A 12,429-nucleotide genomic window follows, 5' to 3' on the forward strand; every position below is an offset into this window, starting at 1 on the left:
ATATGTCAAGCTTCTCTTCTTTGCTTAGCCCCTTCTTCTACCTCTTGCTTCATGCTTGGGCCCGTTCTTCCTCCCCCTCAATGAAGAATGAGAGGACTATTTCTAATTTTCTGAGAGTGGCATGACCAATAAATAGGAGGAAGAACAAGTGTGAATTGGGAGTGATTTGAATGGACAACCGATGTTGAATCCCTAAATTATGAATTGTTTATTGGGCATTTGTATGTCTTAATGATGTTAGAATTTGACAATCTTGGGCTTGTTAGATTCATCTCGTTAAGCCGCTCGATTCGACTTTAAGCATGCTGTGTTTGGAAACAATTTAGTAGTCCAAATTATGAATCGAACCTTTCTAATGTGCTCCAGTTTTAGATTTGGACCCATTTATGCTCGGATTGAGCCGAATTTGGTATCGTTGGGTTTCTATTTTTGGGACGTTCAATTTGACTGTAATTTTGCTAAAATTAATTTAGATGGTCTTTGATTTAATTTTTGAAATTTTCAACTTGATTTTGCATCGAGATTCATGTCCAATCAAGATAATTTTTTGATGATATATCAATTATATATATATATATACACACACACACGATGAATCTCACATAAACTAAATAGTTATGATAGACCTTTACCATGTCCTGTCCTTACTAGCAAATTGAACTATTTTCCCAACTCATAAAGATCAATTTGATATTTTTTTCCTAAGTTTCTTAAATTATAAAAATATCAATCGTTATAAATAAAGAAAATGGATCATATGTACGGGCCACAGCGATTTTGCTCGGTATTAATGGGAGATTATTTTGTACAGACACCAAACACAGTCTAGAAATCAACTAGAATGCGCCACATCACCCCTTCACTCGGTACTCTGACATGACGCATTCTGATTGGTCTTAGAACGACATTCTATGTCCGATCTCTGCACAAAATAATTTACCCACTAAGGGCTATTAAGGATCAAATATAAAGCTGATCCAACCCAGATTCAAAATAAACTAGAAACCATTTGATATGAACTCAAATAAAACAATATTTGATTATAAAATGGCTCAATTTAACTTTAATTACTAAGATATTCTTAGTCACCTAAATCCAAATTCGATCCAAATTAAAAATTAGTCCAATCATTCAGTGTAAAGTAAGACCTGCTCACACCAAGCACATCCAGTTAAGAAAGCATGGAAGCAAACATAGGTTGAAAACTGCTCAATGACCAACCTCATGGTAGTAGAAAAAGTTTGATTTATGTTTCGTTTTGAGGCGGTTTTCTTACTGCATCTTAAAATAGATTTCTAGTTAAAAAAATTTAAAAAAATAATAAAAAGCCGTCCTAAACGAAACATTAATTTCATTCAACATGTAGTTTGGCGATAAAACAAGCACATATAGAAAACTAACTATTCAGGGCTACTAAGTCACAATTCATTTCAGCTCTCTTAGCTTTTACTTGAATGCCAAGACTTCTAAGAGCTCAAGACAATCCGGACAGTTTTGCCTACTAAGGCTTCGTTTGGGACGACTTTCTTACTACTTTTTAAAACAACTTTTTAATACAAAAGTCATAATTTTTGAACTCAAAAGCTGTTTTAAGCAATAAAAAAGCCGTCCCAAACGAAATCTAAGATTTCATCGCACAATAAAAACAACTAAAGCAACAGTATTTCAATTTCAACGTTCGTTTTGCGGATTTCTAACAAGCTCTATGCCAGAATGACTGCAGCTGGATTATATCAGGAAAGTCAAGTATGCTTAAATGTCACAACTCGATTGTAGCTGGAATTTGATATCAAGGATAGTTGAACTGGTCCTTCATTAGAGTAGAGATAGGTGACTTAGGAAATGGAAGCAGAAAAATATGCGCAGAAGTGCAAATATGAGATGACATCTGCTTCATAAGTTTTACTCATCGTACTAATCATCTGATTTATCCATGTTCTTTGAACCATTATAGGTTGAAAGAAAGAACAAGTTCTGATTTTTTTGAAGGAACCTGCAAGAAAATTAACATAAATTATAAACGCATGAATTTAGAAGTACTTTATTGCCAATCCTCTACTTAAGCCTTGTCTGGTAGCAGAACTCCTTTCGTAAAATTTTGATGAGAAACAGTTGTTCCGAAAAGGCCTTTTACTGACGGAGAAGCAAAAAATAAAGTTTTGAAAATAATTAAGATAACTGAGTGTTTAAAAACACAGTTTTATGAAAGTAGACTTTCAAACAATGACCAAAAGTATTTTTCACGTTTTGAAATGAAAATGGCACTAATTAAGCCAATCCCAAACGAGGCCTTACTCAATATCCATCATTCCATTAGTTCCATTAGCAGATAGCGAAAGTTTACTACAACGTTGCTAAAATACTTCTGTAGCCAAGGAAAATGGTAAATAGTAAAGAGAATGCTATCAACCTCTACTTATCAACTCAAAGGATGAGCAAAACAGATCAGAAATTTGGAAATCTTGCAATCAATATGAATAATGTTTTATTTTCTAACCTCCAATTTGTATCAATCAGAAATTAACTCCGCAAAATTCTGACCAGTGCAGTTGCAATCATAGGGACAGCAATATAAAGGCTATTCTGTTTTGATCCACAATTTGTTAACTGTCAGCCAAAAAGGCTGATTTGTTTTGATCCAAACTTACGTAATTGCGTCTCAGTTCAAAAACTAAGGCAAAAGCATATGGTAGAAATTTGATAGAAGAAAGCTCCACTTTCGAATTCACTTTCATAAATTCAAGAACAGAGTTCCAATCATGAGAACATAGAAAGTATCTTCAATTCTCTTTTCATGTAATTATAAAATCATGTAAACTAGCGATATAATTAGTCAATTAGATCTCACTTAGGATAATTTAGGTAGAAGATGCATTAAGAAGCCAAGCAAATAGAGTTAACATGGATGAAAAAGAAAATCAGTAAACAACATATAAGATAACTAAATTATGTGCAAAACTAGTTGCATGGAATATAGTTAACATCTAAAATAGCACTCATCACGAATGAGTGAAAGAGCGTTTGCTACATTGACCCCAGATATTTAGAATAAAACTAATGACAATTATGATGAGAAAGATACAAATATTCATTCTTTGGAGTGCATCTTCTTTATTGATAGTTATTTGCATGCTTTAAATTATTATTTTTTCTTTTGCATGGGAAAAAAAATAGGGAAGAAGATTCAAGATTGGGATTAAATCAAAGTAGAGATAGAGATGTAAATTTAACTATATAGTACTAAGTAAAAAAATATTAGAGCATTACTTGAAAATGATGGCATTAAGGATAAAATAATTGTAATTTCAAGATATTATCATTCAAGTCATTGAAATAAATTTGAACGGTTATAATAATGAGCCTGCAAAAAATTGATATATCCCTATTTAAAAGTTAAAAATATATATCTAAAGGTTTAGATGGAGGAAATTGTAAGCATACTTCAGAAGATCTAGAAGCTTCTGCTGCAATTTGCCTAATGCATCCTCTTCCATGTTGACATAAGACAGCAATTCAGGTAATTTAACTGCAACGTAAGATGAGAAAAGTGTGAACATAAAATAAAGAGTGGATGATAACTGATAACAACTGAACGAAAAGAAGCTCCCATAAAATAAAAAAAAGATTGAGGTGCATCATTGGTTGCCCAGAAAATCAAAATATATTCCAGTATCAAATGAATAATTTAAAAGACTCAATATATTGCTTTCCCTGTGGACCTGAGGATAGTTTGATTGCAAGTATTTAGAATTCAGTATGTAATGTATTTGAAATACTAAAGATTGTTTAATTGAATGTAAAATAAATTCACGAAATCAATTCTTGGTGTCTTTCTAGAAGAAAATGAATTTAAATTCTTGTATTAATATATTATTTTATTTGTTTTTTTAAAGATTTAAGACACTGAATGTCATTGAAAGGCCGATGTTGTCAACGGTGTTGGAAGAGAAGGCCAAGGATGGGAGAGATGGAAAGATAGAACCAAAAGGTCACATCTAGAAACCACAAAGAGGAGTCCGCTGTCCACGACGATGAAAGATCAATGTGGAGATGGCAACTTTGTGAATGCTGCGATGAAGCAAGAACGGGGATGTCAGGAGGTCAAGCAGCGAGGCAAGGTCCCGGCACAGCAAAGGCTGGTTCATGTGAGATGAATTTGGAATTTGTCTGAATCAAGAGAATTTTGAATTTATGAAAAATAAACTATTTGGGGGTATTCAAAGCCCCTTGGATTTGTTTTACTCAATCAGTACTCAAAATTTTAAAAACCTTACAATTAAAATACAGTGCATTCAAAGCATCTACAGAAAAACAGCGCCAAGAAAATTCAAGGAAAAAAAAAAATTCAATGGACAACACAAAAGAGATAAATGTTAGTAACTTTAAAGACTTTTCATTGAACCAACATTTCGGGTTAAATGAATAGGTCGTGGAAAGTTAAAATTGTATAATAAGTTCGGGGATGCAGAATACAAAAGTAGACGACATGATGATGACAATGACAATAGTATATAGCATACATGTGTTTATGATTAAAGGCTAGAGGGAGAATCAACATCTACTTAGACAAAATCATTGCAAAAGCACAATATTTTTACAACAACATTAAGCCTTCCTCCCACCATGTAAGGTCAGCTATATGACTCCTTTTTTCTCAATTTTGCCCTATTAAGAGTCAAATTCTCATTTAAATCTAATAAAAAAAAGATCATTTCTAATATTTTCTAACCAAATCCTTTTAGCTCTATCCCTATCTCTCTAAAACATAGGCCAAATCTAATACATCTACTCTCCTAATCAGGTCATCAGAAGGCTGATGTTTTATGTGACCAAATCATCTAAGGCGACTCTCTCTAATATTATTAATTGCCACTGGAGCTACTCCAACCTTTTCACGTATACACTCGTTTTGCATTCTATGACTAAAAGTAAAGCTACTCATCCACTTGAGTCTTTAAAATAATATTTAAAAGCACATCATCTTAAACAATAAATATTAATTTTACTTGCAGCTATAAGCCTATCCCAAGAAATTAATGCAACTATACGATTAACAAGATAGAAGTTTTCCACTGACTTTTGAATATATTAGAAAAGCAACCTTGCACCCTGCACAATTTAAAATCTATAGCGAGATCCGAATTTATAATGGTAACATGAATCCAACCACGGAACTGGTGGAAACGTAATAGACCATATGGAAGTCTCCCCTTTGCCCAGTTTCAACATTTTAAATTCAGTATATAATGTATTTGAAATACTAAAGTTGTTTGATTGAATGTAAAATAAATTAACAAAATAGATTCTTGGTGTTTGTCTGGAAGAAAATGAATTTAAATTCTTGTATTAATATATTATTTTATTTGCCTTTTTAAATACTTGTATTATCAATGACGATAAAGGATTCATGTAGCAGATCCCACGTAGTGGGACAAAGGCTTGATGTTGTTGTTGTTGTATTTGTAGACATGGAATTCCTTTGAAAGGACAATGTGATCAACGGTGTTGGAAGAGAAGGCGGCGAAGCAAGGATGGGGAGAGATGCAAAGAGAAAGGAGAACCAAAAGGTAACATCTAGGATGACACAGAGAGGAGGCAGCAGTGCACTTGGATGAGATATCAATGTAGAGATGGCAACTTTGTGAATACTGTAATGATGCAAGCACGGGGATGTCAGCAGGTCAAGAGGCGAGGCAAGGTCCTGACCACAGCAAAGGCCGGTTCATGTGAGATGAATTTGGAATTTGTCTGAATCAAGAGAATTTTGAATTTATAAAAAATAAACTATTTGGGGGTATTCAAAGCCCCTTGGAGAAATACCTTAGATTTGTTTTAGACATTTAGTCAATTAAGTAAAAAAAAAAATTTCAAAAACCTTACATTTAAAATACAGTGCATTCAAAGTACCTACAGAAAAACAGCGCCTTCAAAATTCAATAAAAAAAAAAAATTCAGACAATAAAAAAGAGGTAAAGGTTATGTTAGAATTCATAGAATTTTAAGAGAGTAAAAATACCTTCTGCTTATTATACAAAATTATCCCTATTTATAGATCTATATAAGATGTCTTAATAAAGAAATAAATAACTTCTAATTTATACATAATTGCCTCAATATAATCCTTCCTAATTCAGCTACTCAAATATAAAAGGATATTAGCGTGATCCAGGTGAGCCTCCCACGGATTCTCATCTTGACCGTGGGATCAAATGCCAAGGGATGATTGAGATTTTGACACTCCCCCTCAAGCTGGAGACCAGCTTGCAATTACTCGCTCAGAGGTAGAGCTGCATTGGTTATAGATAGGATATCAACCACAAGAGAAAGCCGACAATGAAGGCCGATGATGGAAAACTATCCTCAAAATTCCGACAATTAAGGACGATTGTGGGAACTTGTATTCCTCAGAATTCCAGCAATGAAGGCCGGTAGTCGGAACTTGTATTTCTCATAATTCCAGCAATGAAGGCCGGTAGTGGGAACCTGTATTTCTCAGAATTCCAGCAATGAAGGCCGGTGGTGGGAATTTTGTATTTCTTTGGTTTTCAGCAATGAAGGCTGTATTTATAGTAGCAATAAAGGTTGATTTGATCAACAATAAACGCTGATTTGCTTATATCAACAATAACGGCTGATTTGATCAGCAATAAAGGCTGATTTACTTGTATCAACAATAAAGGCTGATTTGCTTGTATCAGCAATAAAGGCTAATATTAGATCTTAATCAAATCTTAAATCTGATTTAAGACTTCTTGCTATTGTCCGCCCGTCCAAGAGCTTCGTGTGGCTTTTTCCCAAATGAATCCGGAAAAAAAGAACAAACGAGAGTGTTTAGTCCCGCACCGTCCCGTAGGTTCCGTCGGGTATTTGACTTCATCGGAACAGCTCCGTCCTTTTGAAAGCTTTGTCTTCGCGAGGCTTCGATCGTCCCGCATGGCTCCGTCTGTCCGCGAGGCTTGAGCTTCTCCGCAAAAGATCGAGACTTCCGGCTTCAGCCTCAGGCTTCGGGGTTTAATATTTGCGTAGCGGTCGGTCCGTCCGATCCCATCCCAGATCGAAAGCTGAGGGAAGGCCGCATTCGTCCAGAACAATAGGCAGCTTCAGGCGGTGTTTGTTTTTTTCGACTCCGTCTACTTGCGTTCGTCCGAGTCGGAGCAACATTCGCAACGTCTGGCAGCTCCGATTTATTATTCTTCTTCATTTCCTCCGTCGATTCTAGGATCGTTCTTCAATCAGCAATGAAAGCCGTTGGTTCTGATACCATGTTAGAATATATAGAATTTGAGAAGGGTGTAAATACCTTATGCTTATTATGCAAAATTATCCCTATTTATAGATCTATACAAGATATCCTAATAAAGAAATAAATAACTTCTAATTAATACATAATTGCCTCAATATAATCCTTCATAATCCAGTTACCCAAATATAAAAGGATATTGGCGTGATCCAGGTGAGCCTCCCACGGATTCTCATCCTGACCGTGGGATCAAATGCCAAGGGATGATTGAGATTTTGACAGGTTAGTAACCTGAAAGACTTTTCATTGAACCAATGTTTCAGGTTCTAGTGTAATGAATAGGGCATGGAAAGCTAAAGATTGAATAATAAGTCCTCAGATGCATAATAAAATAGTAGCAGACATGGTGATGGCAATGACAACAGTAGCATTCATGTGTTTATAATTAAAGGCTAGAGGGAGAATCAACATCTACTTTAGACTAAATCATTGCAAAAGCACAATATCTTACAACAAGAATAATAACATCAAGCCTTCATCCAACTATGCGGGGTTAGTTGCATGAATTATTTTTTCTCTATTATGTTTTGTTAAGAGTCAAATTCTCATTTAAATCTAATAAAAAAAGACATTTCTAATATTTTCTAACCAAGCCTTTTTAGGTCTACCTCTACCTCTTAATATAGGCCAAATCTAATACATATATTGAAGTAGAACTACATATGAATGCAATGAATTTTGTAAGATCTTGCACAACTTTTGATTAGAGAATAATGAGGAAAACTACAAACATTTAAAGCAACGGAATAAAACGTAAGAGGGGTCGCGCCCGCTTAGGCTAAGTCATATAACTAGAGATTTGAAACTTCAAAATAAATTAGAAAACAACATCATGCCAAAATAGTAGTTTCAATAAAAATCCCTAATCTAACAATGAGAGCTAGAAGCAAAGAGGTACGCTCAAATCCCTACGTTTACTAAGCTTAGCAGAAGCAGGCAAAGGCGTCCTTCGTGACTTCAATCAAATAAAAAAAAAGTTAGACTTAAGAAACACAAGAGTAGAGAACCTTCGTCAAGGACCGGCAGCGATCCTCCACTCGACGATCTCTAACTGCTCTTCAATAGCTTCCACCAAAGTATCGAAGATGCGTTCAATGTAATCTTCAACGGTATGATCGATCCTCGAGTTAACGTCAAAGAACGTTGAATGGAGAATGTGCACGAAGCCATGTTCGTCGTACTCGAGTCCGTATTCAGTGTCGGGATCAGACATTCATGGATGCTAGTGAACAATGTCTTCCCAAGTAGCTAACACTCTTTGAACGTTGTTGATGAGAAAGAAGTTTCTTTTCAACTCAAAGTAGGGAGGAGCCAAGGAGGAATTTCCCTCCGAAAACTGAAATAAATTTCAGATTTTGAGAATTAAGAGATGAGAAATTAGGAGAGAAATTAATCTCCCTAAATTGGGGAAAGAGAATTAATGAGAGAGAGGAGTGCAGAGAGAGAGGGGGGGGGGGTAGAGAGAGGGGGGGCCGCGAATCAATTGCTCCAATTTTAATTATGAAGAGAGGGAGGGATTTTAATTTGATTCCAAATTTAGGAGGGCTTTCTTTGGAAACAAATTAAATAAAAAGGTGATTAGGGAAAATCGGCTAAGGAGGTGGAGATGAACTTTAGAAATACTTCCAATAAGGGCTAGAGGGGATTTAGGAAATAAATCCCAAATCTCTATTGGGGGGCCGACGACAAGCATGGGCAAGGGAGCATTTAATGGGGGGAATTAAGGCTTCCTAAATTAACTTTAAGAATTAGGAAAGTAAATAAACAAATCCAACTTGAATTTAAAATTCAAATTGATTTAAATTAAGCACTTTCCTAAAATAGGTGAACTAAATTAGGAAAGAATTTTTTAATTTCAAATTTAGATAATTTGATTTTTAAATTAATTTCAAATTGCATTCACCCAAATTAAGAAACCCAAGGATGAGTGGAAAGAGTTGAGGCCGGCGGCTAGGGCTAGGGCCAGCGGGTGAGGGAGGGATTGGTGTGGGGAGAATTGGGTGGTGGGAGATTAGATGGTCGGTCGGCAAGGAGGGTGGGGGCCTTGGTCAACGGCTAGGTGGTGGGAGATGGGGGTTGAGGGAAGAAGAAGATAGGAAACCACGAACCCGCCCGTCTCCAAAGTTGGTGGGTGATGCGCCAATCTCCCTCTCGAAGGGGTCTCTCTCCGATCTCTCAAGCTCGCTCAAGAATTCCAACAAGAAAACAAAATTCTCAAATAATCATTCATTAATCTCAAAAGAAAATAGGGAGGGCTATATAAAGCCTCATACAAAGGACTTAAAGACAAAATACACTAATGCCCCCTTGGGCTTATATATGACATCCCTTCATAAGAGGGTACAACTGGAAACTAAAGAAAGCAAATAAAATACAACAACATAATTAAGAAAATACATAGGAAAAATCGAAAATACAATGACTCAATTGTGGTCGTAGATCGGCAGCCACCCCTCTGATAAACCTTCCATGATCTGATGTCCCCATCATTCTCCCGGGGTGGGAGAAAACTTGACTCCGTCGAGTAAGTGTCTCTGGTGCTCTCGTAGATCTCTAAGGCATCTGGGTCGATCTGCTGCAACTCCTCGCGATGTAGCCAAGTATCCCGACTCGGGCTTTCCTTTCCACCTGATTATGTACCTCCTTCGTCCACCTTCTCTTGTGGATATGATATCACCACTTAGGATTGCGTCCACCTTTTTTGTTATAGGAGATTTAGGAATATTTGGTAGTGGGGGTAGGTTTGGGATCTCACATGGTGGGGTCACAAAAGGCTACTATATAAGTGGATTTGGAGGGTTAAATCAGGACCTTTATATGCAACTACGTCTTCTATGTTAAAAGAGGGATTGATGTTGAAATCTGCAGGCAGATCTACTACATAGGCATTATCGTTAATTTTCTTAAGTATTTTAAAAGGTCCCGCACTCTTGGCATGCAACTACTAAACCGTTCCCTACGGGAACCGTTCCGGACGAATCCACACCATCACAGAGTCACCAACCTCAAGTTTTAAAACGCGTTTCAAGTCTGCATGTAATTTGTATTCATTATTGCTCCGTTCAATTTGTTGTGCAATTTCTTTATGAAGTTCATGAAAATGAGATGCAAATGATGATGCAGACTCAGAAATCCTATACCTATAACACATGGGTATCAGATCTAACGGCTGTCTAGGTTTGAACCCGTATACAATTTCAGAATGACTTAGGCCTGTGGTTTGGTTAATGGAGTTATTATAAGAAAACTCAGCAATAAGAAAAATGGAATCTCAATCAATAATGTGCTCGCCAACCAAAGACCGTAACAGATTACCCAAACTTCTATTAACTACCTCAGTCTGACCATCCGTTTGTGGGTGAAAGGCAGTGGAAAATTGCAATTTGGTGCCAATTTTCATCCACAGGGTTTTCCAAAAATAGCTGATGAACTTCACATCCCTATCCGATACAATGGTTTTGGGTAAACCATGTAAACAGACGAGCTCATTGAAGTATAACTTCGTAATGTGAGAGGCATCAGATGTTTTGGAGCAAGGAATAAAATGAGCCATTTTGGAAAACCGGTCAACTATAACACAAATGGAATCGTTCCTACGGAGTATCTTGGGCAAGCCTAAGATAAAGTCCATGCTAACATCCTGCCAAAGACAACTAGGGTCAGGTAGAGGAGTGTAAAGACCATGTTTTGCTTACATTGTTTGGCCAGTTGGCAGGTGTGACACCGACCGACCAACAGACTGACATCTCTCTTCAGGCTGGGCCAATAGAAGCGATACTCCACGGATTCAATAGTTTTGTCCCGTTCGAAGTGCCTAGCGAGGCCTCCGGCATGGAGTTCCCAAACCAGAAATTTCCTAAGGGAGGTGCTCGGAATACAAAGCCTATGGGCTTTGAAGAGATAACCATCCTCCAATAGGAAATTGTCCACAAGGAGCGTGCTGCTTGTGGACAAGAGAGTATAGGTCTCCTTAAAGTCGGGGCATTCCAAATAGTCCCTCTTTATTTGGTCAAATCCTACGACTTCTGCTCTCATTTCAGTAGTAGTCATCATACGACGACTAAGAGCATTGGCAGCTTTATTTTCAACTCCCGCCTTATGTCTAAGGGTGTACGTTTACTCCTGAAGGAACTCGACCCATCGACCATGGTGTGCATTCAACATCTTTTGGGAGTTGATATAACGAAGAGCTTCATGATCCTAGAAAATGACATACTCTTGCGGGAGCAAGTAGTGTCGCCAATAACGAAGAAATTGGATCACAGCGTAAAACTCTTTATCATACGTGGAATAACGCTACCGAATATCATTAAGCTTTTCACTGAAGTAAGCTACTGGGTGACCTTCCTAGGAGAGGAATCCTCCAATTCCAACCCTCGAAGCGCCGCAGGTCACTTCAAAGACTTTGGAGAAATTAGTAAGTCTCATCACTAGGGCTTCCACCATCTTTTGCTTGATCTCATCAAAAGCTCTGGTGGCGGTCGGGGTCCTGTGGAAATCACCCTTCTTTAAACAATCAGTGATATGAGATATGATAGTGCTAAATTTTCGAATGAATCTCCTATAGGTGGCTAATCCGTGGAAGCTGCGGACTTCCCGTATGTTCTGAGGGACGAGCCATTCCACAATGGCCCTCACCTTCTCGGGGTCTGCGGATACCCCTTGGGCTGAAACGATGAAGCCCAAAAAGATGACGTGATTTACAAGGAAGGTACATTTCTTCGGATTGGCATACAGTTGCTCCTTCCTTAAGACCTCACAAACTTTCCTTAAGTGGTCTAAGTGCTGGCTAATCGACTAACTGTAGATAAGAATGTCGTTAAAGTAGACGACAACAAACTTCCCCATAAATGGGCGCAACACTTGAGTCATGATCCTCATGAAGGTGCTAGGAGCATTAATTAACCAAAAAGCCATGACTAACCACTCGCAAAGTGTCACGACCCGACCTGATCCGGGACGGATCCCGCTCCCACCGGGTCGCGACACGGAACGAACAGACTGACTTACTGACCAGGATCTGGTTATGGAATTTGGTTCGGAACTGAATCTTCCAAATAATTTAACTCAAACAGACACACAGACACAGAGCTACTATGAATCATCAAATACAGCGGAACAAAACATCT

General features: G+C 37.3%; 1 protein-coding gene across 2 annotated transcripts in view; it reads right to left on the minus strand.

Moving 5' to 3' along the window:
- Nucleotides 1-1,650: 1,650 nt before the first annotated feature.
- Nucleotides 1,651-12,429, minus strand: part of LOC110092940 (protein MRG1) — a 76,469-nt gene continuing 65,690 nt past the window's right edge. For both annotated transcript variants that reach the window (XM_020817653.2, XM_020817652.2), the window contains 2 exons: nucleotides 3,442-3,526; nucleotides 1,651-1,993 (listed from right to left, as the gene is read on the minus strand). In XM_020817653.2, coding sequence (XP_020673312.1) covers nucleotides 1,915-1,993; nucleotides 3,442-3,526 — 164 coding nt within the window. In that variant the 3' untranslated portion in view covers nucleotides 1,651-1,914. The remainder of the gene's footprint in view (nucleotides 1,994-3,441; nucleotides 3,527-12,429) is intronic.

The sequence above is a fragment of the Dendrobium catenatum genome, unplaced genomic scaffold (genome assembly GCF_001605985.2).
Source record: "Dendrobium catenatum unplaced genomic scaffold, ASM160598v2 fragScaff_scaffold_840, whole genome shotgun sequence".
NCBI classification, from domain to species: Eukaryota; Viridiplantae; Streptophyta; class Magnoliopsida; order Asparagales; family Orchidaceae; genus Dendrobium; species Dendrobium catenatum.